Source organism: Oryzias melastigma, linkage group LG10 (assembly GCF_002922805.2).
Source record: "Oryzias melastigma strain HK-1 linkage group LG10, ASM292280v2, whole genome shotgun sequence".
Taxonomy (NCBI): domain Eukaryota; kingdom Metazoa; phylum Chordata; class Actinopteri; order Beloniformes; family Adrianichthyidae; genus Oryzias; species Oryzias melastigma.
This window is the reverse complement of record NC_050521.1, coordinates 22709706-22735858: the sequence shown is the minus strand read 5'-3', so window position 1 is coordinate 22735858 and position 26153 is coordinate 22709706. Positions and strand designations below refer to the sequence as shown.

At 36.8% G+C, this 26153-nt stretch overlaps 1 protein-coding gene across 1 annotated transcript in view; it reads left to right on the top strand.

Annotated features, from left to right (window-relative positions):
• pigg (phosphatidylinositol glycan anchor biosynthesis class G) overlaps nt 1-26153 on the top strand; it is a 67444-nt gene that overhangs the window by 36721 nt on the left and 4570 nt on the right. Inside the window, exons 9-12 of the mRNA XM_024283954.2 lie at nt 1448-1848; nt 5187-5378; nt 19430-19739; nt 24700-24863. Coding sequence (XP_024139722.1) covers nt 1448-1848; nt 5187-5378; nt 19430-19739; nt 24700-24863 — 1067 coding nt within the window. The remainder of the gene's footprint in view (nt 1-1447; nt 1849-5186; nt 5379-19429; nt 19740-24699; nt 24864-26153) is intronic.

Genomic DNA, 26153 nt, shown 5'->3' with positions numbered 1-26153 from the left:
AATCGCAAAAATTGCATATAATTTTAAAATGTGTTAAGGATATGAATACTAAAAGTATAGGAATGAATGTCCTCAACATGCTGAACATTTTGATACCAAACTTGCATTATTTGCAGAAAATGCACAAAGAATTTGAAGAATTTCTTAAAACGTTGCAAAGATTATGTAAAATTGTATAATGTGCAAAAGGTATGAATACCCAAAGTACAAGCATGAATGTCCAGAACGTGCTGAACAGTTTGACACCAAACTTGCATAAGTTTTAAAAGTGCATAAAGAATTTGATGAATTTCTTGAAAGAATTCGCAAAAATTGCGTAAAATTTTAAAATGCGTAAAAGTTGTGAATACCAAAAGTACAAGCATGTATGTCCTGAATGTGCTGAACATTTTGATACCAAATTTGCATCATTTGAAGAAAGTGCACAAATAATTTGAAGAATTTCTTGAAAAATCGCAAAAACTGCAAAAAATTTTAAAATGTATAAAAGGTATAAATATCAAAAGTACAAGCATTAATGTCCTGAATGTGCAGAACGCCTTAATACTATTGATGAACACATTTTGAAAGTGCACAAAGAATTTAAAGAATTTCTTGAAAAAAAATGGCAAAAATTGTGAAAATTTTAAATGCGTAAAAGGTATGAATACAAAAAGTACAAGAATGAATTTCCTGAACGTGGTAAACATATTGATACCAAAATTTGATTATTTGCAGAAATTGTCCAAAGAATTTGAAGAATTTCTTAAAAAGATTTTTTGAAAAATCGCAAAAATTGCGTAAAATTATAAAATTTTTATAAGATAAGAATACCAAAAGTACAATCATGAATTTCCTGAACGTGCTGAACATTTTGATACCAATATTGCATATGTTTTAAAAGTGCATTTCCATGGAGCTGAAAATTCGCATAAATTGCAAAAAATGTTAAAAAAACATAAAAGATAAGAATACCAAAAGTAGAAGCAGTACTGTCCTGAATGTGCTGAACATTTTCATACCAAGCTTGGATAGGTTTCAAAGTCCATAAAGTATTTGAATAATTTCTCATTTCTTTGGGGCTAAATAAAAATCGCATAAAATGCATACAATTTTGAAAACCTTAAGACATATGAAACAAAAAGTACAAACAGGAATGAAGAATCTCCCATTTATATTCAATGGGGCTGAAAAATCGCACACATTGCGTAAAATCTTAAAAACTGTAAAATATGTCAGTACCAAAAGTACAAGCAGTACTGTCCTGAACGAGCTGAAGGTTTTAAAACCAAGATTGCTGAAATCACTCACAGTGTGATTGAGTTTTTATGTGCTGAAAAATGTACAGAAATAAGCAAGAGGATCACGAGAGCATTCACACAGTTATGAGGAGATGTTTGTGTTCAAGCTTTTAAATCGTCTCCTGGGTAAAGCTTCTATTTTAACGTGCTTTCTCCTTTTCTTTCAGTCTCCACAGATCAGCTCCGGAAGTGAATGGATGCTGTCAGAGTTGGACGTCTTGCTGCTGGCTGGCACCGTCGGACACACGCTCAGCTTGGCCGCCAGCAGCTTCGTTGAAGAGGAGCATCAAACCTGGTATTTCCTGCTCAACACCCTCTGCCTCACCGTCTTCCAAGACGTTTGCCGCAAGTACTTCAGGGAGCAGCGCGGCTCTGGAGACGAGGAGGAGCCAATCCTCTCCAAAAAGAGCCAAACGTTCTCTCACTCCGGCTCAGACATTTACTCTGAGAAGTGGCTCGCTTTGGCCACGCCCCCATTCACGCTGCTGTGCTGCAGACTTCTGCGTTCCCTCAACCAAACTGGAGTTCAGTGGGCTCATCTTCCCGATGTCGGCCATTGGCTTAATAGGTTGGTAACGTTTTCTGTTCTGTACATTTCATGTTGTGAAAACATAAAAAAAGTACATATAATTAAAGGTAATATACTGTAAGTATAAATCATTAGATTAGAAATTTGAGGATAAGTTTTATGTTTAAGCGGAAATCTAAGAGTTTTATTCTTAAAAATATTGATTGTGTGTATTATTCCCCAAGGTACAGAGCCCCTAAAGGGAAATTGAAGAAAAAAAATTGAAATAAAAACTTTTTTTTTCCAAAAATTAAAATAATTAAACAGAAAAAAAAACTCTGGTTAATAACGGATGCGCATCATTTAGTAACCAGAACATTTTTTTAAATTACATTTTTAGAAAAACCAAAAAACAGCTACTATCTGGTGTGTACCAGTTACAAACTAGAACCTTTTTTATTAAAAATTAAAGTAGTAGTAAAAAAAAAAAAAATTTAGATAGTAACTGTTGCGACCAGATAGTAACTTGTGCGCAACAGTTACTATTTGATGCTCATCAGTTACTAACCAGATTTTTTTTGTTACTTTAAGTTTTAGAAAATTATATTCTGGTTAGTAGTCAGAACTTTTTTTTTAACTTTCATTTTTTTTACGGAGCCCTTAAGTATTTTTAGAAAAAACTTTTTTTTTTTATTTAATTTTTTTTAATTTATTTTTTTCAACTTTGAACTTTGATATCCCTTTATGGGCCCCGTACCAAGGCAATAAGCAGCAAAAACACCAACAACTTTTTTTGATGTTTTTTTTTTTTTTTGACCTAAAAAAAAACATGTCTGAATTTGGTTTGCTGAAGTCACTATCACAAAAAAGGGAAGAACTCTGATGAAAATTGACAAAACAATAACAGCATCAAAAGACTCCTTTTTCATAGATTAAAAAGTAGGTAGTTTTTATTAGAATTTTTTTCTGGAATCTTACTTGCACTAGAAACAGGTTAAAGTTTTTAAAGTCTTTGGTCTGGCTCGGCCGTGGTATCAATACGATATTCCAACCATTTAAAACACTTTCCACTAAACCGCAGAGTTGCTCGAGGAGCAGTCAGTAACCACTGGAGGGCTGTTAAACTCCAGTTCTGGAGATCTTCCCTCCTCGTGTATTCTCTTTATCGCTGTCCAGAGAACTTAAAGTCATGAACTCCTGGTTATCTCAGCACACCTCATAATCAGCACCAACTACAACAGGGATATGTTGGAGATTTTAGGCAGGATCACGCTGCCCCACGCTCTTGAACATGATTGTGACCTTTCTTTGTGTGTGAGTGTAACCCGCATTGACAGAAATAGGAGAAATGTGTGTTTTTATATGTACATCTGGCATCTTTAAACTAGTAAAGTCCTCCAAACCACTCAAGTTCAGACAGGATCTAACTCAGGGCTATCAGTTTGAAAAAATGGACATCCAAAAATCCAAAATCATTGCCAGCGTCACTTTCCGCACAGATGTTTTTTCATCAGGTAAACACAGCTTTCCCCTCTTTATGGTCTCCACCCCTTCTGGTTTAAGACGGCCAGCGGGGGCATTTAATGACTGTTGAGTCAGAGCCCCCCTCCAGTTCTGACCCTGAAGTATTGACCTGTTAAACTCTACTTGCTGCTTCAAAACGAGCTGGATTTTTTAACTCTAGAATTAATATTTTAATGTATTTATCCATTATTTTATGGTTTTATCCGACTCATAAAATACTGAGGTCATGAGTTTGTTTCTTTTCTTACTTTATAGGTGTTAATGATATTTTTAGCCAAAATTTAAAACCTGTGTCGTTTTCTAGGACATAGCTTATAAAAAAAACAGCAGGTTTATTAGAAATTTTGTCTCAGTCTTGTTGGTAAACCCTCGCCTGCTTCCCATCAAATACGTTGCTTAATTTCTATGTATTTTTGCTTGTGCTTCAATTAATGCAGTTTCACAGATCAAAGATGCTTGATTTTTTACATCATATCCTGTACTCCCTCATGTCACTTTCTGGGTGAATTGTGTGGATGCTGCCCACCTCTGGGCAACTTGTCTTTGGATGTTTTTATTCAAATCACAATGGTTTGAATTAAAAACATACCAATAAATACAGTTTTAAGATTAATTTCTTGAAATAAATCCTCCATCATGATGAGCAAATCCTTCAAGAACACAGTTTTCAATGGAGTGGATCTTCAAAGAACTTTATGGTTTAAGTGAAGAACAAGATACATGGTCATCTTCATTTAGCTTCTTCGCCAGTTTTCTGAACAGCTCAGTGAATGAAAACAGTTTAATTTGTATGTTATTAGACCTTGAATGAACCGTTCTCAATTTCAAACCTTATAAATTATCAAAAATAGTCTTTAGGCTCTAAATCAGGGATGTCTTGCTGGTTTTCCAGAAACACTACCTCATCTTCTGCTGATTACCTGGATCAGGTGTGTTTAGCCACTTAGGATTTTTATATGCAGGTTGGTTGAAAAACATTATACATGGATTCTGACACCTTTGCTTTAAATGGTTAGAATAGTTTTCCCGGTGACATAATATCAGGATGCACTATGGCATCTGCTGCTGGGTTTTCATGTTGCTATCATTAATTTTAATGAGATTTATTTATTTTGTCATAAAAGACTTGATTTTGTTCTCTTTTAAGTGTGTTTTTGTCTCTTCTGCTGACACTGGGACATCATGGATGTATTATTCTGTCCCACATGCTGACAGGAACGTCCACTTAGCATTTCAGGAAGCCGGCGTCGACCTCTGATTTCTCAGCCTGTAGAAAAACTAGGATTTTCTTCCACTAAAACCGAACACTCCATAGCTATTAATATTCCAAAAAGTGCGCAGAGAGGGTTTGTTCTTGAACATGCATCATATCTTGTGACCTTTTTTTGGGGGGGTCCAGCTTTGCCCTTTCTTTCTTCCTACCTGCGCTGCCTGTTACATGGATAATGAGATGGAGCTACAAGATGCCTCATCTTGTCCCAAAGTGTTCCTCTGCTGTCTGACTCAACTACGGGCTAAATACACACGGCTTCTGCTCGACTTTGATCTGTCCTTTGAGGTCCTATTATTTTCTATGTTTACTGTGGGCCATATTCTAGTCTGTTTTTTATTTTTTTATTTTTTGCCAGTGAACAATTGAAGTCTGTGTTTAAAGTTTCATCTGAAGCTGCAGGACATTTCTGACCATGTTTTATCTCTTTCAAATTACTTCCGCTCAGAAGCTATACCCACTTCAAAGTTTGGGTTTTAGTTTAAACAATTAATCTAAAGTTGATCATTTAGTTTTCAGTTGACCGGTGCAGAAATGTGTTATATAAAGGTCAATTTCATCTAAATAAATCATCATTTGAGACTTTTTTGATTGTCTTTTGCAGCTCTGAACATAAGGTGATCCTGTCCCTGCTGTCAGCTTTCTGTTTGGGTCTCATCTACCTGCTGGTTCAAAGACGATGCTCGTGGGTCTCCAAGGTGGCGCTGGCTTTTGGACTCGTTGGTGTCTACAGCTACAGGGCAGCTGTTGGCAATGTCCTGTTTCCCTGGCAACACTCTTCTCGAACTACATCCAAGTAAGTTTTGTGAACCAGCGGAGCGTAATTTCATCAACCTGCACGGTTCGCAAACGTCCAAAGATCTGATTTAGAGTGCAGAGGTGCTCTGCTGCCCTGCCATGCAGAAGAGCCAGCAGACTTTAATTCATTTGTCATCAGAGGGAAACATCATTAAATGTGATGAAGAAGAGCTGAGCACTCTTGTCTTTTCTGCTTTTACATCCACCTGCAGTAAATTGTGCTGCTTCGGTGTCGCTTCAAGTCGTAAAAAAGCGTGACAATGTCTTAAATTAAAATCACTTCTTTGAGAAGGACATCAAACTGTCCGCGACTGTTGATTTAATTTAGCAGCCAGAGGGAGAGGCAGGAGAATCGACACACATCAGTTCTGCGTTTCTACCCAAATCCAATTTCACATTTTCTCCGTCCAGGACAGTAAGCTGTCTAATTAGAGTGGTGGCTGCTGCAGCAATTGTCAATTTGCTGTTCATTTTGCATAAAGAATCTCTGTTATAAGCTCTCGTAGTTGAAATATAAAACAACATTTTTCACACTTAACTGAGCAGTAAAATGTCATTAAACTCAAAAGATTGTCTTGGCCTCAAACCTAAACCTAAAGCCTTTTTACAAAGTTTTATGCTGTCACTGTAGTACTTGCGTGTACAAAGAAATGCTCAACACTTTTTTCTTTTTTTTTTAACACTCCAAATACGATGTGACCTATCAAAGAAAGACCTTACTAAACGCAAAGACAATTTATAAATCCCTAACTACTAAAAAACTTTATATTGAAACTATCTGGAATTTAAAAGCAATTCGGACACCATAGTCACTACTTTTTTTTTTAATAGTAAGTATGATGTCACCAATTTCACAAAGTGAAAATCTGATCAATACAAACATTTTATGTTGTCTATTTATGACTCCACTGTGTACTGATGATAAAAACGTTGATGGTTTATTTAAAAAATTTACATTTAAATACATTTTTTTGCAAAAAATGTTCCAACGCAAAGCATTGTGGTCTATATGTCTCTAGTCTGGTGTTGTCGTATAAATCTCTACACTGCTCAATTGAAGTACCAAACAACCATTTATAGACTTAACAACGTTCCATCAAATATTGACAAAAAAAACTGCCTTTCCACCGTTATACAACACTTTTTTTTTGCAAGACTGCTTTTCTCTGCAAAAGAATCAGCTGATTTAAGTTAATCGCGTAAACACTTTTCCGTTGTAGTGTTTCATATCAGCACAAAGCTGCTTTTCTCTGTTTTCAATTGTGTAAACAGTTAAGAAGTTACAATAATTTAAAGAACATCAACACAGAATTTAAAGCTCTGATGTTAAAGGGTTGAGGAAGTTTGATCTCAACCTTATACATTTTTGAAACAGCTTTCATTTGTGAGTTTGTTCAGAACCTGTCTTACTTTCTGAGGCAAGTACCTGGGTAATGCCCCGCCTCTGCTCATTTAGGTTTGTCCCGATTGGTTAACTTTTTTTTTTTTTTGTACTCTTAAGCCCCACTGTCTTCTGCATACACAGGAACACAAAGAAGCTGGTATATTATAGTCTGCAGTTGAAGATGAAATTATTCCAGCATTGTGAACTCTGCGTCTATAAAAAAAAAAGGGAATCCACCAAAAAAGTATTAGCTTTAAAAAAACATAAAGACGACTCTTACTGCAGATGTTTGCTGTTTAGGGAAATAGTAAGGAATAACTGCCTTCACTTGTGTCTGGGTGTTTACCTGAAATATATATATATTAATGGAACAGCTTGTTTTGACTGATCCACTCAAATACAAGCTTTTTATTCCTCTTCCTTTGGTCAGCTATTCCAAACTCTCTAGTTTTCTGACTAAACTTCATTTAGGGCTTTTTTTTTTATTTTGCTTTAGCTCAGCACGGAGTTGGAGTCTGTCTAAGTACCAGAGCTGAGAGCCAGAAGCCAGCCTTAAGGCCATGTGAAACGAAAGGCCTGGTACTTAGCCAGGCTCGGTTCTGATAAAGCACCAGAGCCAGGTCTGTCTAAGTGTGGATAGATCCTGGCAACATTTGCTGCATGACCAATTTTAGAACAAACTCCACACATTTTGGTTAGGCTGCACCTTTTGTCTTCCTTACACTCTGCATAGATAGAAGGCATTTATCATTTTTTATTGGTCATTTATTTATTCTGTGTTAATAAATTAGCTAGTTGTTTTAATAATTTCTGACTTGCTGAGTGTCAACAGGTGCAATTGTCACCTTTACCTGAGATGAGAAATAATGTATCTGGGATCAGAGCTTCAGCGTCTAGTGCTTTTCAAATATGCAGTATGAGCCTAAACTCCCCCTGAATGCTGATTGAACCAAATCAGTAGTCTGCACTCCTTTGGATTCATTTTCTCTCAAGATTTAGTTTGTTTCTTCTGGTTTGCATTGGACAAACCTTATGATAACTGTTCCAAAAAAAAGTAGTCTTGTACCTCCATGATGTCATTTTGCACCTGCAGCATCACACAAAGTTGACCTCCTCCAAAAATAATGAGTGTTCAGGATCGCACACGGCTCTCCTGTCAGGTTCTCCCGGCCTTCATCTGCCACCAGTGCCTGACCTTCCTTAACCTTTTCTTTTCTCTTTAGGAGTCTCTCTTACCTGCCTGTCTAATTAAATTCTCCACCTCTCACTTTCACCATTTCTCAGACACCTGACAAAGCTGCACAGGGACTGCGGCTGCTTTTGATGAACTTTGATTGACGAGGCCAACCCGGTCCTTCAGAATTTTGCTTAGACCCCATCATTATAGAGTTATGCCTCAATAGATCATTTTAGATTAAGTTCACTCTTTCCCTACTGTGGGTTAGGATTTAGTTAAGTCTTTGCACCAAGTTACAAACGATTGTTAAGGGGGAAAAACAATCAGACAGATATAGACAGCAGAGCAGCAGTGATAGGCTGTAAATCTGTGTCCTCCTATGGATGCTAGTTTGCAGCAACTGAACAACCGCATTGCAAACATGTGAATCAGGAGGACAAGAAAGATGTAGTTGAGACAAAAATACACTGGGCGGGCCTCAAGCTCCCTCCATTCTGAAGCATCCACTTGTAGACAACTATATACACAGTGCAGCCGTGGTGCAGTCGTAGAGCGGTCGACCTCTGATTGGAAGATTGCAGGTTCGATCCCTTCCCTGTCCAATCATGTATCTCCCGACAAGACACTGAACCCCACATTGCTCCTGGTGGTTATAGGTTGGCGCTACTGTTCTACAGCCAAGCGTAAGGGTTCGTGTTTGAATGGGTGAAAGGGATTATGAAAGCACTTTGGGCCTTCTAAACCACTATAAAAGAAAACGGTATTCTCACTACCAACTCGTCATACATGGATGTGTGGTTTGGCCCCCTCTGTGTCACTTTTTGATGTTTTGATTGTCCTCAACTCGTCGTCGTTGTTAGACGTTCCTATTAAACCAGCGGTCCCCAGCATCCAGGCCATGAACCGGTACTGGTTCGAGGGCTGCTTGATGCCAAGCTACAGATAGGGAAAAAATCCATATGCTAAACAGGGGTCCCCAACCCTCAGGACACGGATCGGACTGGACCAGTACCCCAACCCAGTACCAGTTTCATGTCTAGTATGGCATCCCGAGGGTTGGGGACCCATGGTTAAAGGGAACAGCCAGCACATCAAAAAAACAACACCTTGGGACACCCAAAATGTCAAAAAGTGACTTGGAGGGGGCCCGAATCATACACCCATGTATGATGAGTTGGGAGTGAACATTTGTAGTATAAGTATACACCATTTACCATGGATTCAAGTAGGTCTTGTCTGAGCTGTCATCTGGCTCAAAAACAGTACCGCTGGAGAGCTCAGATATTGCTTAGCAATTGTGTTGCCCCAGCAATGTTAGGTTTCGGATGTGAGGGGCTGTAAGCTGGTGAGAGAGAAAGCTTAGTTATGGATGACAGGAAGAGGGGGGCGCAGTTGCTCTGTGCCAATCCTCCCACCCACAACTCAAATTTGAGACAAATTTCTAGTTATTTACTGCAGCTCTGAAGAAACTACATCCAGAAAATGACATTTTTTTTACATTTTTGATGAAAAATAATTAAAACAAAATGCTTAAAAAACACTTGGAATGCTTTTAAAATAGATGAAAGATGATCGTAGTGGGACTTTAAGACCCTCCACGGGCCTGGGTCAACTCCTTTACGAGTTCACATGAATATAGTTTTAGCGAATAACATCAATTACAACGAAAATGAATTTTTTTAAGGTGTATATTATTAGAACTGCCAGTCTCTAGAAGGAAAGTAAAAGGCTAAACTGCCTTCCCAATGCTATGCTGTCTGCTTTGTGCTGGAATATCGACGTGAAAGGAACAATTTAGTCTAATGACCCTTGTTAACGTCTGTTCGTCTTTTGCTCGTCTTTGTTCTCCTCTTGACAACTCCAGGCTCAGAGCTTTCAGTGTGGGCTTGAGAACAGCCAGTGCTGCTCACTTTGCGGGGCTCCAAGAGTCACTTGGACTGATGTCACTGCAGATGCTGTTTGTCTTTCGCCTCTCCCTCCCGCACTCTTCCACTTTGCGTCGTCAGAAATGAGACTAAAAATAGACGTGTGACTAAGAGAGCTGACTGAGCAATTATGGTCTTCGCTTGATCTGTAAATCGACAGGAAATAGAGGGATCGCTGATCCCTACCTGAAATCTGAAGGTCACAAAAATCTTTGAGGTAAAACCTCAGAACATGACAGATCAAATGATGTTTTAGGATTAAAGCGTCTGATCTAAAGTTATGATGAATCTCTGTCCAGCTTTTCATTGATGACAATTTTTTTACCCAACATAAAACCTTTCAAACAATGTTTGGTTTTGTGTGTTTGAGCCGCTCACACCTGCATAAAAAAACGTGACCTATTTTATCATGTGCTGCTTGATCTAGAAAGGGACTGTTGCGCAGCTTCCCAATTTAAAAATATTTATGCATACCCGACCCGCTTAAAAATGGAAATATATTCAAACTTGTCTCAAAACACCTGTGAACTCTCACCACACACACACACACACACACAGACAGAATTCACTTTTATAAACCAACAGGTAGAGCATACAACCCGCTTTCAAAGTCACTTCTGTTTGTAGAAACCTCAAATAAATCATCCCTCTATACCATACTGGCTTGGCTGCTTTCATAAACATGTTAATATTTCAATGAGGAGGTCATTTTTTTTGGAAAGGGGAAGTGCACAAACCCATCCTGGCAGCACCGAGTCCCCGTTGTCATTTCAGCACTTTATCATGCAGAAAGAGCTCAGCCGGAGAGCGCGGGCCAACCTCGTTCTCGGGTCTCTGCTTCAAAGCCGTTTCCTGGCTCTCGCTGACTTGATTTGGCTGATTCAGGATGAGAGAGCATCCAGTGCAGGTGATGGATGAAGAGGATGAAACAACGGGTTAAAAGGACAAAGTTGTACCTTCTTTCAGATGGTTGCTGCAACACTGGAGCTTGTTTCCAAGGTAACATGAAGTCTATGCAGCTCTGCTGAATGACAAGCTAGGATTTTCCGTCCGCTCTAGATACTATTAACCTTCAGAGAAATCCAGCTAACAAGATGAGATTTATTGGAATGGAAACCCCTCATTCAGCCACATTGAGGATTCCCTCATAACTTGAAACTGCAGATAAAAACAGAAATGGGAATTATCAAACATTAGTTAAAATCTATATAATCTGTTTTAACAGACTGTTGAATTAGTTTATGTCAGACAATAAAAACAAAAATGAAAAAGAAGCGACAAACGACATATATGTATGCAAAGACGTATCAAACTTAAAGTCCAATCCTCTTATAATCTATTTGCAAAGTGTTTCCAGTTGTTTTTAGCTAACAATCAAAAAACCTGTCTCAATTTCTAGGACATAGTTTCTGCAGAGCGGCAATAGTAACAACAGAGTAAGCACACCTCCTTCCCATCATTCATCTGTTTACACTCTCTCCCACTGGCTTACAGCCCCTTAAAACCCCAACCTAACATTACCGGGGGAACAATATTGGGATTATTCAATTTAATTTTATTTATATAGCCCAATATAACAAAATAATTACCTCATTGGGCTTCACGACGGTAATTTTACAGAAGCAGAAGCTGTACAGTTTCGAGCCAGATGCAGCTCAAATGAGGAAAACCAAGACATACATGGATCTAATTGTCTTTAAGCATCAAAAGCTTGTGCCTTGTCATTGTAGGTCCTGCATTTACAAGCTTTTTCAAACAGCCTTTTTTTTGTCTGTTCCTGATTAACAACAATGTGAATAAAAAAATACTCAGAAACTCAATTTAAGCTTTACTTTCTTCATATATGTCCTCCATCATCAGAAAAAGGCTACAAGTAAAATTTAAAAACACAATTTTCATTAGAGTGGGTCTTTAAGATATTAGTTAAGATTTGATAGAATAATTTAAAAAACTAACAATAAAAGGAGATATAGAAATACTTGTGTTTATATACAGACACATAAACATGTTAATTGTACCATTATAATCATAAAAAACTTTGATGTATGAATAGACTGCCTGAAACTTTTAAAGACATGATTGAAAACCAATTTCTGGAACCACTTATTTCTAAATGGACAGATTTTATATGACCCTTGCCCATATGACGATTTTTCAATCAATTTCATTGGTCTGCACCATCCAAAATCACCTTTTTTGAGCTTTTAAGTGTATTACTATGTTAATTCTTAATGAAAAACAGTATTTTGATTCTGTGAGCATTCCTCTAAAAGACTGCGCACTGAGCACCAGCTCCTACCAATGCACAGTCCTCACATTGTGACATCACAAAGTGGAGAACAGCCCCTTCCAGGAAGCATCTGCGCTGCTAGCCCCGCCCCCACTGGTCAAACACTTTCACTTTATACGCACATCTATCTTTGCAAAAGTTCAGAAGTTGTTCGTTTTCCTGGGTGAAACGTGGAAATTATGCCAAGGTCGGCTGTAGGATGATGTCATGAAATGGGCGGCACCCACAAGGATCTAAAGGCGGAGCCTCTGAAATTGAGGAAAATGAGCATGGGAAAATAACTTGAAGGTTATAAAAAATTAGTTCTATACTGTGCCATTGGTAAAATATTATCATATATATAGATAATGTTTACTCTAAAAGACTTGAGGATAGCATAATATAAACCCTTTAAAGAATGTAATTGCAGATTTCTGAATATTTAAAAATGCATTTATTTTTTTTTTTGCAAAGTGGTAAGTTAAATTGTCGATTGATTTTAGGTCAGATTATTATTGTTTGTAAGGGAAACTTAAGGATCTGCTTCGTGTCCAGTGACACGACATTCTCTTGGATTATCCGTATTCACTTCCTACCAGCTCCAGTGTGGATGAAAACCCTCATGTTCCATGAAAAACTGTCTAAATAAACTGCTAATTTTATTCAAAAACAGAAGAAGTTTCATTATTTTCAAAAAAAGACATTTTTGTGAAATTGGTGTAATTTTTAAAGCATCCAGTAACAAGATCAGCTTTGATCTACTGATTAATGAACACATTTGTGCTTCAGTTATTGCTCCGTCTGCTTTAATGAATGTTTAATGAGTCGTCTCATCTCGGTGCTCTGATAGCGATTCCGCCTTAAAGCACTCCAGGTTTTTCAGCTTTGTTTTCTGAGGACTGTAATTATGACAATGATAGTAAAAGTAACAATACCCCCCCCCCCCTACTGATAGAAAGGCGAGGCTGAGTGCTATTATAGGAAAGATAAAAACCTCATGGTTTCATAGAAAATGAGTTTGTCTGGAGAAGATCTTTTATGGTTTGTGTTCAGCACAAATAAGAACTATTATTTTACACATATTGCCGTCAGAAAATATTAGGGATGTACTGGTTCAAACATGTGATTGAATTTGGATGGTAAATCCCATTCAGGGATGGGATATTTATTTTCATTACAGATCAATACTTTGCTAGAAATCTACATACCATTAACTGGTTTTAGAAGAATACAGCACTAGCTTGAGCAGAAGGTGCTCAAAAACAGTTACCAGGATAGTAGCAGATTTTGACTTCTGGGCTCAATAACTCATAAAAAAACATTTAAAAGTGACAGTAAGTGTCTATTGGTTTGTCTTAATGTAAACGAAGACCCACAAAGGTATTTAACCCTTATACTAACTTATGGGGTCCAGATGACCCAAGCCTTACAGTGTGTTATCCATCCCTTGACAAATGTGGACAAAGGTGGACTGGATTTAACGTCTGTCACAGACACCAGTGAAAATCCAAAATCATAAAAAAAAATAAAAAAGTTCAGCTCTCTTGTGGGGTCCAGATGACCCCAATCCCAATGTCAACATACCTAGGATAGTACAAGGGTTACAAAAAAAAGTACATTTATTGTTGTTCTTGGAACAAAATGAAAAAAAATGTCCATGACGTTTCAAAAACAACCAAAACTAATTGTTATGAGCTAGTCATGAAAACTCACCATTATTGAATTCATACTACAAAAAAAACTTTGGAAGAAAGTCTTTATTTATTTTTAATGAAGATATCATCACATATGATCAAAAATTTTCAATAGTTCAGGTGTGTATTAGCAAGTGTCTGACGATACAATATGATCACGATACACGTCTCATGATACATATCGTGATACATCCCAAGACTGTACTCGAACAGTCTTTCCTTTTTATGACTTAGAAAAAAAACTCTACCTGAATATTAATATGTCTTTCAATGTAATAAAATTGTGAAATTCATTTTATTTAATGATCACAACATTAAGCACTGCAACTGTCTCAAACGCAAGTTGTTTTTACCCACAAATTCATCTGGCTTTTCTTTTGGTAAATTAAGAAAGAATCAATCAAAATAACAAAACAATCAGAAAGCAAAGCTTACTCAACATTTAATACAAGCTGGTTCTTGTGAGATCTTGTTGTTTTGGTTGCGGTGTAGAGCTGCTTAAAGAGGCTCAGTGTTCTGCCAACTATCAGTCTGGACTTAAGGTGGAAAACAAAAGTAAGACGCTGAAGGACACTCATAATTATTAATCAAATTTCGCCCAGTCAGTATTTCAAATCGATACAAGTGTCGCCAAACAAAGTATCATGGTATATATCGCAGAATCGATTTCCCCCTAACTTTTAATAGTTGATTCTAGCACGTTTTTAGCTGATTGTTCAAGCTACTTCACATAAGTGTTAAATGATAGCATAATGGGAATAAAATGAAAATAGGGGGAAAACCAGCATCTGTTTATTATGTGTTACACAAGTATTGGATTAGCACTCGATATTGGCAGATTCTCTGAATTAAATCAGGACATTCCTAGATAAAGTACACAGGAGAAAAGAATGAACAGGTTATTAAAACTCCCAGCATGCCCTCACGTCTCTATATATCCTTTCCAGGCCATGTGGGCAGAAGGGTTTGACAGGAACGGGGCAAGAGGGGATGCAGGAATCATTTTCACGATTGGATAGAAATCACACATGATGCATTATTCCCCTGACTCCCTGTTGTGTCTGCTTTGAAAAAAAAAACTAAAGTTTAATGAATGTGATGGATGGCGGTAGTGTCCCATCAGCCTCCTTCTGAAGGCTGCAGCTCCAGAGATTATGCAAATAAAAGTAGTTTTTCTTTTGCGTAGACGGGAGGGAACGGCTGGTGCATGTTGAAGTGTCAGAGCAGCCCGAGTCCCTTTGAGCATTCAGATTTTGTCACGCCTCTGTGTTAGAACTAGTTAAACCCGCGGGCTTGTAAAACAGAAAGCCGCTCTCGTTGCAGATCTGTAGCTGCATCTATCACACTTCCCGTCATGTGTTTGCACAGCAGCGTCTGAAAAACGTCTCGTCACTCTTTGCATGTAGAATCGAACTCTGTAAAATAATAATAAATGCAATCCCAGTTGCATTGTTAGAGCAGTTTTGAATAATAAAGAGTGGCGTCGGCTGGAACATATTACTTCATTTCCTCTGTTGGAACAGGTTTTCATTAAACTCACTGATTAATAATACATGTGTCCAATAGTGGCTCCACTCCTTCAGGTCACCCGCCATCTTTCATTCTGCAGAAACGTCCTTTCGCTGCGTGACTGCCTTCAGTCATGCTTGGGAGTGTTTTTAAAGCATAAACAACTTTAGGGGGCTTTCCACCTTAACAAATATTAATGGATTCCACTTATTAAATCTTCTCATACAGGTATGTTCGGGCGATGCGCTACATCCTTCACCACCGATTTCATCTAAACAAGTTTAAATAAAACATAATTAAGTCTTTTCTTCAGGCACTGAAAGTTCAAACATTCAGTTTTATTTTTTTTTAAATAAACTGCATTAAATTTCCCCCATTTTTACTCATTGTCTATTTGGTAAATGGAATAAAGAAACAACTTTTGCATTAAATAATATATATCAATCCATAAAAGTTAACTAATGATCACTTGAGGGGAGATTATTCATATAAACCTTTCTGAATTATATGAAACAATAGAATAGATAATATGTTGAAAGTTTTTTTTTTCTTCAAGCATTTCTCACAATTTTTCTGAGTCTTTACTTTTAAGATTTTTACACATTATTACATTTCAATTGTACTTTTTCATAGAAAAGACTCCTGAGAATTCATCTCCATCTCTGGTTTATAAATCATGGGTGAATTTTTGCAGGTTTTCTTTATTTATTTATTGCTTTCACAAAAAAAGCATTTGAGCCAAAATGACCTAATAAATATTAAGTTTGAGTGCAGCAAGTCGGCCTTCAGTTTGAGGGCGTTCAAAACCAAATCTGTGCAAGGATTTAGCGAGACCAGCTTGTTAATATTTATGCTCTTCTTTGCCTAAAAAGGTTAAGACATAATATTATAAATTATACATTCTTTTTACATTGAAATACATGTTGCTTTCACTGCTAACTCAACAAAGTGGACTTTTTCTTGTCTGTGCTGCTTTACTTAACATAATATCGACTAAATGCTGCTCGCTGGGTCAGCTCCAACACCTTCACGTAGATTGATAAAGACCTGTGCATTAAACACATTATCCAATTACAGTTTTACACCCTGAAAAAGAGCGTTCTGCATTTTAACGAGCTCTGATCTGTAAATCCTTGCTTCACTTAGAAGTGGATGTAGTTATTTAAAGAATCTAAGAATAAAGAAAAATATTTAAGAGTAAAACACAAAAAAACTGTTTAGTTGTCCATGTTATTTCTTATAAAGAAAATTGGATAACTTGAATTTAAATGAAATTCAATTAAATAATATTACCTATAGGCACAAATATTAGTGTTACAGTAAATTATCAACTCTAAATCTTTGCAGATGTTTTCTTTAGCACATACTCTTAAATATTCACTTTAAATAGAGTGAAGTATTGCACGGTTAAGCTGTATTTTTACATCAACTAAACCTACTTCTGTCTGAATAATTTTAATTCAGTTAATTCAAATTCAGACTTGTTTTTTTTTCCTATAATTGGAGGGATTTTATTCCCTAAAGTTAACTTCTTTATGTTGGCCCTTCTTCAGATGATCCAAGGAATTGAAGGTGGACACACCTTTCGTCAGAGACAAACTTTCCACATTACCAGTGACTGTAACAGAAACATGGACTGGCATGTTGAGTTCTGAGTTCCCACATTACATTGTCTTTCAAAGCAATGGTCCCCAATTGACATTGGGCCGTGGAGTAAATAATTAATTATATATTTTTTTTTTCCTTTAGAGTCTTAACAGTCTTTTATTTTGAAAAATATTTCGGTTTGAAGACAGAATGATTCTCTCGGGTTACATAAACACGAGAAAAATTGCATTGTTGAACGTTTCTTTACAAATGAATAAGTGATAAGTGCGGGGAAAGAGGATGTTACCAGAGTTTGGTGTTATTATATGGTGCCATTAGTAATATTAATAAAGTTTTGTTGCGTCCAAGAATACTGTCACAGTCCACATTTTAATTTTCAGGGGCCAACCAATCTGCAGCCACAAAAAGGTTGGGGAACACTGTACTAGAGGTAGTACATTTTCTTTGTGAACGTCCTCCATTATTAGAAGAATGCCACAAGAGCATGTTAAAAACACCAATAATTTTTTAAAACAAGAGTAATAGTAGGCTAAATATCAATATCTAATCTGGAGGCGGTCTTTACCTACTGCATCATATGTTTGTGTCTGCTAATATTGCAGCAGCTGTTCAGACAGACTCTTAAATTCTGTTTATGCTACCAGACCCGACCGACATAAACACTTATACGACCGACACCTTCAGCAGCCAACAAAACCACAGTCATATCTGGAGAAATGACTACCTTAATAGTTAGTTTGCCTTATACTCTAAAGCTTTTTAACTATGTTTAACATCAGGACTTATTGACAGAGTTAAATTTCTTATACATTGTCTTCACTTTTAGGGGTTCTTTTCTACTTTTTTTTTTACTATAGTTATGTTTCAGTACAGCTATAATGACTTTTTATTAAAGACAAATTAAAGTCCTTATCATTCTGTTCTTTCGCGTAATCTGAAAGCATAATTCAAAGAAATCAAGTCTTTAGATACAATACAGCCAATACGATCAATTCCAGTACAATCACACCTAAAAGAAGCCAATTCACTGTCTAAATAAAGATTTTTTAAAGGATATGTTTTCACTTTTCAACGCGTATCTCACAGCTATAGAGACGCAGACACTACGACAGACTGATGATTAGGTTTGAGACAGTTTTCCTCTGGCTATTCACTCTTTTCCAGTCTCCCTGCATCAATTATGAATGTTACATTGACACACCGCATGCTGAATGAAGGACTGCTCATGAGTCATGAGCGATCCTGTCAGGATGTAAAATTAAAGCGGTGAACTCTGAAAACGCTGGAAGAATAGCTTTGGCTGAAATACTCACCAGCCTCATATTTGCTATGCAGCAGTCAATTACTGCAAGACGGACAGATTAGCCGTGTTTGGGTTTTGATCAATTGGAGTTACTGGATGAAAATTTGTCTTTTTTTTCTCCCCTTTCTTTTCAAGCTGATATTTTTTGGTCTTTCTCAGAAATATGCTTTTGTGGAATTTAAACCGAACTTTGTCTAATTAATGTTTGGATTATTCGGTTTCAATTTTTTATTTCAGTTCAATTTTTATTTTCAAACAAGAGCAACAACAAATGCAAACAAACAAAAAGAAACAATTCAAATTTTGTCTTGAAGTCGAGTGTTTAGTCTTTGTTTCAACTGATGAAGCCACTTAAATAAGTGGTGAAATGTTTAAAGTCCAGTTTCTATGACTCACCTTAAAAAGAAATCATCTGGATGAATAAAGCTTTTTCCATAAAGCTGATTATTCAAATTTATCAGAAGTGGACATTTAATTTTCATATTTGTAAAATATTAAAAACTAACTTAAAACTTTCACTTTTGAAATACATACTTTTTGTTATTAAAAAAATCATGTTAAAAGTCGACTCAATTTCCAACTGTATTTCATTATTAAAAATCAAATTAAATCCTAAAACACCATAAAAGTCAAAATATTTAATCTTCTTTTAATTTATAAAACACAGGTCTGATTTTCTTTACAAATTTGTGGATAAATGGCTGATTATTTGACAAACCTAAGTAAAACAGAAAAAATGTTGATCTGCCAGTATGAACGATACAATATCAGTATATATTGTTGAATAATATATTATTAAAATGTATTTATTGGAAAAAAAAGACTTGTTTAACAATCCAACTCTCCTGATAAATATATAATTTGATCTTTGTATTGTTGACTGTTTTTTTTTTTTTAGATTTTCTTCTGTTTAGTTTGTATTTTAATTTGTATTAAAAAACACATTTGGGGTGTGGCCATAATAATCATCTGCCACACACCGTCACATAGTTCTGTTTTTATTATCCTTTGTTGTAGATGAGTATTTTTGTGTTTGTTTTTAATTCATACCCAGAAATTGTTTAAAATATGAATCTAATTGTGTTTTTACTGAACTAAAACATCCATTTCTACTGAAATGTTCCCGTATTAATCTTGTCTTTGTAAACCCAACTCTAAATGTTCACTTCCTTTCTCTCAGGGGAACAGTGGAGGCCCGCTTCGTTTACGTCTTCATTCTGGGGATCCTCTTCTCCGGCACCAAAGACCTCCTGCGGTCTCAAATCATCACTGCAGACTCCAAGTTGAAGAGCAAGGGATTATGGGAGATTTACAGCGGCCTGGTTCTGTTGGTTTCCCTCCTGTTTCGAGCTCACAACCTGCCAGTGCTTTGCTGCTGCCTGTTGATCCAAACCCTCATGGCCCAGTTCATCTGGAAGAAGCTCCACTACGATGCAGCTCAGACCACCATCATGCACTACTGGTTTGGTCAAGCCTTCTTCTACTTTCAGGTGAGCAGCAGCTTTGCATCTTCATGTAAATATCATTTATGTTCACCTTACACTTGTAAGACAGGAACCCTGACAAATGTTAAAGTTGTAAACATTTTTATTATGCAAGAAAAATACAAAAAATAATAATTTAACAAATTTATTGAGCTTACATCTTGAAGAGTTGGAAAAAAGCTTTTGTTTTAGTGACAGGAAAGAAATATTTCTGTTTATTTATTTAAATTACATACATCTTAGTAGATAAATCCTCTAATATTTTCTGATTTTCTCCCGGCGTTTTGTTTGCTTTCACATTATTTATAAGTGTCGTATTATTGAGCAGAAGGGTATGAACTTTTAGAGATTAAACTACAGAAGAAAAATCATTGAAAACTAAACTAAGAAGAGGAAGAACTGCTGAGAGGATTACAATGTGAACATTTTTCCTCTCTGCTTCACCAAAAAAAGAATCTTTCTCTGATATGCGACTGATCGTCATCCATTGGAGGAGTTAGTGTATTAAGTCTTTTGCTGTCATATGGTTTAATCTACCCCAGTCATGAAGAGAACAAATTATGATGATATTGGGGGAAAAAAGCAAGTTTCTAGCCAAATCCTGTGGCGAGTTATGGTTTCTTTACAGAAATGACTGCAATGCACAATTCCCCCACTAGGGGCCGCAAAGGAAACTTAAGACAAGAGATCAAGAAAAAAGCATAATGAAAGCCAAACCATGCTGAGTTTCAGAAGAGAAAGGGAGGTTAACTCCAAATTATTTTGTCCACAAATGTTTAAAAGTAAAAAAATTTCAGCGATTTGCACATTTTGTATTTTAGGCAGGGTGTTTAATTCTTTTCCATAGCCCCCTCTTGAGTTTACTATCGGGATTGCTCCAACGAAAGCTCCGGTGTTAAATTGTTAATCAAGCCTCCAACCTCCGTCGACGCAAACTAATTGTTGTAGTTCCTCAAATCACCACTGGACACTGATGTCAGAAGGGAGCAATTTCCCATTGAATTCCAAGTCAGATGTAATCGACTTCATTAATGTCATTGGTGCTCGTCTTTGTGCAAATAGAGACGTTTTTTAGTTGGGAGATGGAACAATCAATGGACGACCCTTAACCCTTTTACATTGGAGTTTTAGCTCCAGAGTTTACATTCTGTTGTCTACTTTAACTTTCCAGATGTTTATAAAATTTCTGTAATTCCAATTGATTCTGTCGCAGAGAAAAGTGGCTTTGCACCACTACGCATATCAGCGTAAAGCCGCTTTTGTCCATGTCAGAATCAACGGATTCCCAATGATTGAGTAAACAGAGAGTTACAGCATGTCAGAAAGCGTCTGTTTTCTAGGAGTCGTTGGGAGTTTCTCCACTGTTAAAGGGTTAAATAAAAAGTATTAGGAAATACTTTATTCATCCCAGGCTGGGAAATTAGGCTGTTGCAGCATTAGGCATATACAGAAGATATTAACATATAGAGAAAAGGCAATATTTACAAAAGATAAGAAAATAATATACAATAAAAAACAAAAGCAAAAGCAAATTTTGCAAATTAATTATTATTATTAGTTGACTTTCCCACCCGTATGCCCATTTTCAGAATGTTGTTGAGGTGGGTGGAGCAAACTCAAGACAAATTCCCATTTTAGGCCTTGTTTTTCATTATTTTACCCCCTTGGAAATATGCCAACCAGCTTTTGTTTTGGTCCTCACTAGGGATGGAGGATGAATTTCAGTGAAATATCGTGATAATTCCTTTGCCAACACTTGCATTGACTTAAAAGGCTGCCAATGCAATGTTTAATTATTATTCATAAGCAAACATATAGTTCAGTGTCTTACCTTTGTTTTCTACTTAAAAAAAATGTTTAAATTATCAAAATAAAAGCACCATCAATTTCTTTGTTTAAAAACAACTTGCATTTCTAGTGCTTAATGTTCATTAAATCATTAAATAAAATGGATTTTACCATTTATTTTATGTGGGAAAGGTGTATTAATATTCAGATAAAGTTTTTTAAGCCATAATCTTTAAAAAAATGTAAAAAATTAAAATAAAATTATAGGACATATTGAGATTCGTATCATGCCATGACACATGTATCGTGATACGTATCGTATCGCCAGACTATACACACCCCTAGTCCTCACAGTGACCCCCCTTGAAAACTAAAAATATCAGATTATAAAGTACTTGGTGGCACACTGCTGAGTAGTTTGTCTGCTCTACCATAAGGAGCCACTTAAACCGCAGTTATTGTCCCAGCTCTTTATTTAGTCTCCACCTACAGCTGTTTAGTTTACTGTTGTGCATTGTGTTGTACACTAAACTTTTACATGGCTGGAAATTTAATAACCCTCATCACCCTCGGGTCATTAACGTTGTGATGGGCTCGGGAATAGACCGCCACCAGACAATTTTGTGTCTCAGCATCCAGCCATGTAATTACAGACCTTTGAGGACCATCGTTCTCAAGCCGCCGAAATCATAATGAAGATGTCAGGCGGCAACGTGCGCTTTAGGTTTGCTGCTCCGAAACCAAACCCAGTGTCATGAGTAATCTAATTTAGCTTTAATTAAAATCTAATCAGTGAATTTGGGTACACTCGAGCAGGGAGCGTTCGCTTGCAAATGAGAGGCGGAGACAGTTTTCTTTTTTCAAATGTCAATTCTAGCGAGAAGCAGCTGATTGTGACGTTCCCTAATACAGAAAACATGAGGATTAAATAAGAAAATGTATTGAAGTGTTTTGGATAAAGTTGTGTAACATTAGCCTTATTAAGAAAAAAACTGAAAAAATAAATGATCTTGCACACTATCAACATTAAAGAAGGCAACAAGCACATACCTGAAAAGTGGATTCAAATCAGTCAAATACAAACATTCAGGTTAATGAAACACTAAATACAACAAAAATAACTGGCTTTTGTTTTGAAAAACCCCTTATGGTCCAAATATTGAACCAAGAAACTGTTAGACATGTTCTGGCCAGAAGGAGTGTTCTTCCCTCTCTTCTTTAAGAAAACAAATGTCTCAATTACTGAGCAAAGCATTCAGGCTTGTTGTAATACTTAATTCCAGCCTCACGGCACCTCATTTCTATCAGTAGTTAATGGAAAGGCTGTTCAGGAAATCCTTTTTCTGTCTGGGTGTTTCAAAAAAAAAAAAAAAGTTGACTCTCCATTTTTGTTTTCTCATAGAGTTTCACCTGAAAAAATCTACTTTGAGAAAGATTTAATACTCATTTAGTTACAATAAAACAAATTGGTGGTAAATTGTAGTCTTTACTCTTTATCCTATATAACTTAAGCCTTGGTCTCACTTTTCCTCAAACCTGTGTGGGGCGGTCCACTCAAAATAAGGTTGTAGATCGTTCTGTGAGTGAAAATGTTCGTGCACATTTTTTTCTATGGGCATGCTGCAAGCGACAGGTCGTGAAGTAGGTGACACGCAGGTCAAAATAGGCCCTCTGCCACACCAGGGAGGCCTATTTTGGAGCCAACGGGTGTGTAACATTTGTTAGATAAGTTAGAAAAAAGTTAAAATAACTTACATTAGCTCTAGGAAGTCCTCACATTAAATTTACCACATGCAACACACTCATATGTTTCATTTTCACGGCTGGTTTGACATCTTTCTGATCAAAATAGTCGAATGGAATCGGTTCAATTGGCTTGCTGAAAAAGTTTGCACCAAAGGAGGCTTTCCCGCCTTTTCTTCTCTTCATCTTTATGGGAGTTTTCTCTTTAACTGTAATGAGTCATTTTACCTTCAACTCCACTCTTTCCTTAAGCTTTCACAACCATTGACTGGCTAAGAGAACTGGACTAAGCAGGAGTGATGTCATCAATGGAAAATTGGCTACTTCCAGCCAAATGAAGTTAATTCAGTCGCCATTTTTAGAGATTATTGACACCTTAATTGTTGAAGCCAGACATCATCGGATAGAAACGATTGGTTGGAGTCAATGTTTCTATAGCAACCACTCTTGACAATCATGTCAACACCCCACAAAATCTGAAACCAAAAGTTTCGAATGTTGGACGTGGGGGCTAATAGGCTCCACCTACTTCTATGGAGGCATCTCGCTGTCCAGTTTATAACTTGAAGTACAAAAAAAAAATATTGTGAAAAAAAATGTGATCATTAAGAACATGTTAAAGCAAAAATAGTTATTCTGAAAAATATAATGGGATTTTGACTTCTTGGAGCCAGCAGGCACTTCCTGTTTGGAATGCGAGGGGGGAGGTGCCACTCAGTCCAGTTCTTATGATCTCTGACATGATCTTTGGTGCCCCCATTTCTTCATCATTGCCTCATATTTGGCTCTTTAGAATAAAAAAAACACTTTCTGTACACGTCGACACTCGACTGGAGCCTCGTCCTCCTCCGACCTTTTCTTGAAATAATTCAGCCTCCATCAGGGAAGCTCCATGACATCATCACCACCGGCTCTCCCCCAGAAAGACACAATTTGCCTCTAATTTGTTACAAAAGAACATTGTCTGTTTTGATCGAGCAATACAGTTTTCATTTGAGGGGAAAATGACATTGGAGATGTCACAGCAGGTTTTCAGCGGGAGAAGCGAAAAATCTAAGTGTGGCCCCCAACCTGCTGACGGACGTCCACGGTGGGTTTGAAATGGAAGCAGATGACAGAGTTTGGCTCCTCTGTGGGTAAACCATGTGGGCTCGTATTAATAGCAGAATGCTGCCTTTGATCCCACAGACATTATTTCACCTTGTGAATATATTGAAGCAAACATGCAAGCGGAGAGACATTAAATGGATGTAAAAAAACCTGTTTGATTGGCATGAATATTGAAATGAGATTCAAGTAAAAGAGTTGAAAGCTCAACAAAGGAAGCTTATAACCTTAATTTTTATTTTTTTGTATTTATTTTTTCACAAGATCTTATTGGACATTTTCTGATCACCATTCACTCTGACAGCTTTATTTCTCTGTGCACCTGCAGGGCAACTCCAACAACATCGCCACGGTGGACATTTCCGTGGGCTTCGTGGGTTTGGAGAGCTACGTCGAGGCGCCCGCCGTCTTCCTCACAGCCCTCAGCACCTACGCCGGCCCCCTGCTGTGGGCGTGTCACCTCGTCTGCTACTTAAGTTCAGAGAGAGACAGGTGAGTGTCCGATCGCAAACACTCAGGTGAGGAGGGTTTCTCCAGTAAAGTTCAAGAAAACTCAACAGAAAATGATAAAAAAAATATTAGATATTGAAAAGGTAAATGAAAACAGAGTTCAGCTCTGAAACATACTGATTTATCTTTGGTAAAATATGAATTTCTGGGATTGTGTGGTGAAATAAACTCCCAGTAGAACGGTGGAGTTTTTCTGATTTCTCATCTAAGTTCTCCTTTGGTTTAAACTCCTGACGTTCATGTGAGCTCCTCTAGAATCACTCAACATCATCAGAGGACAAGCGTCCCTCCGGTTTCTTAAACCATATTTCATAGACTTACTTTCACCACATTAGTGTCACTGTAAACCTCAGATACGGCTTCATTATTGCCTTTGAGCAAACATCCTTTGTCGATTTCTTCACTTTGGATGAAACTTCTCTCTTTATTTGGACAGAAATGTTTTTCGTATTCACAGAAAAACCTCCTCTCGTCCAAATTGCTCTCCTTAGAAAGCATTTCAAAAACTCATGGATGATAAAATCACAACTGCTTGGCTTTAATGTGTGTTCCCATGTGTGTCGAGGTTTGTAATTGGATCTCAGTGACCTGCTGCGCTTGAACATAAATATGCAGCTTTCAGCTCAGTGTAAAGACTGAACATTAGTCTGATTAATTCATCTAAGTGCCTTGAATACATCAATAATGTCTTACATTAACCCTTTAACACTGGAGATACACTTAAATAACACACAATCTTTAACAAACTGATCACTTTACATGAATCAGATGATTCTGACTCTGAGAAAAGCAACGATATATTGGTGCAAAGCTGTTTTTCTTAGCTTCAGAATCTGCTAGATTGCATCAATGGTTGAAGAGTTAAAGAGTGGGTTGAATAAAATTTTGCTTTTTTTCCAAAAATGTGTATATTCTAGATTTGAAATGTGCTTCAAAACTGTTTGATTTTTATGGAAAGAGCAAGAGAAACATCCAGGTGGAAACTTTCCTTCTGACAAAGCCAGTGGTCATTAATTCAAAATTTAATTAAGGTAGTTTAAGTCAGTAATTAAGTCAGAATTTAATAATTTAGTCAGAGTGAATCTCTTTTATGCGACTCAAAGCATCATGGCTGCAAACAGAAGCAAAAACAGAATTACAGAAGAAGAAGAAGAAGAGTTTATCTTCACTGATACAGGTGAAGCTTCAAAAATATCTGAAGCCACAAACAGATTTAACATAACTTTTAAAAACAGTGACTCCTAGTGGCTTTCTTTAGTCATAGCAACATCT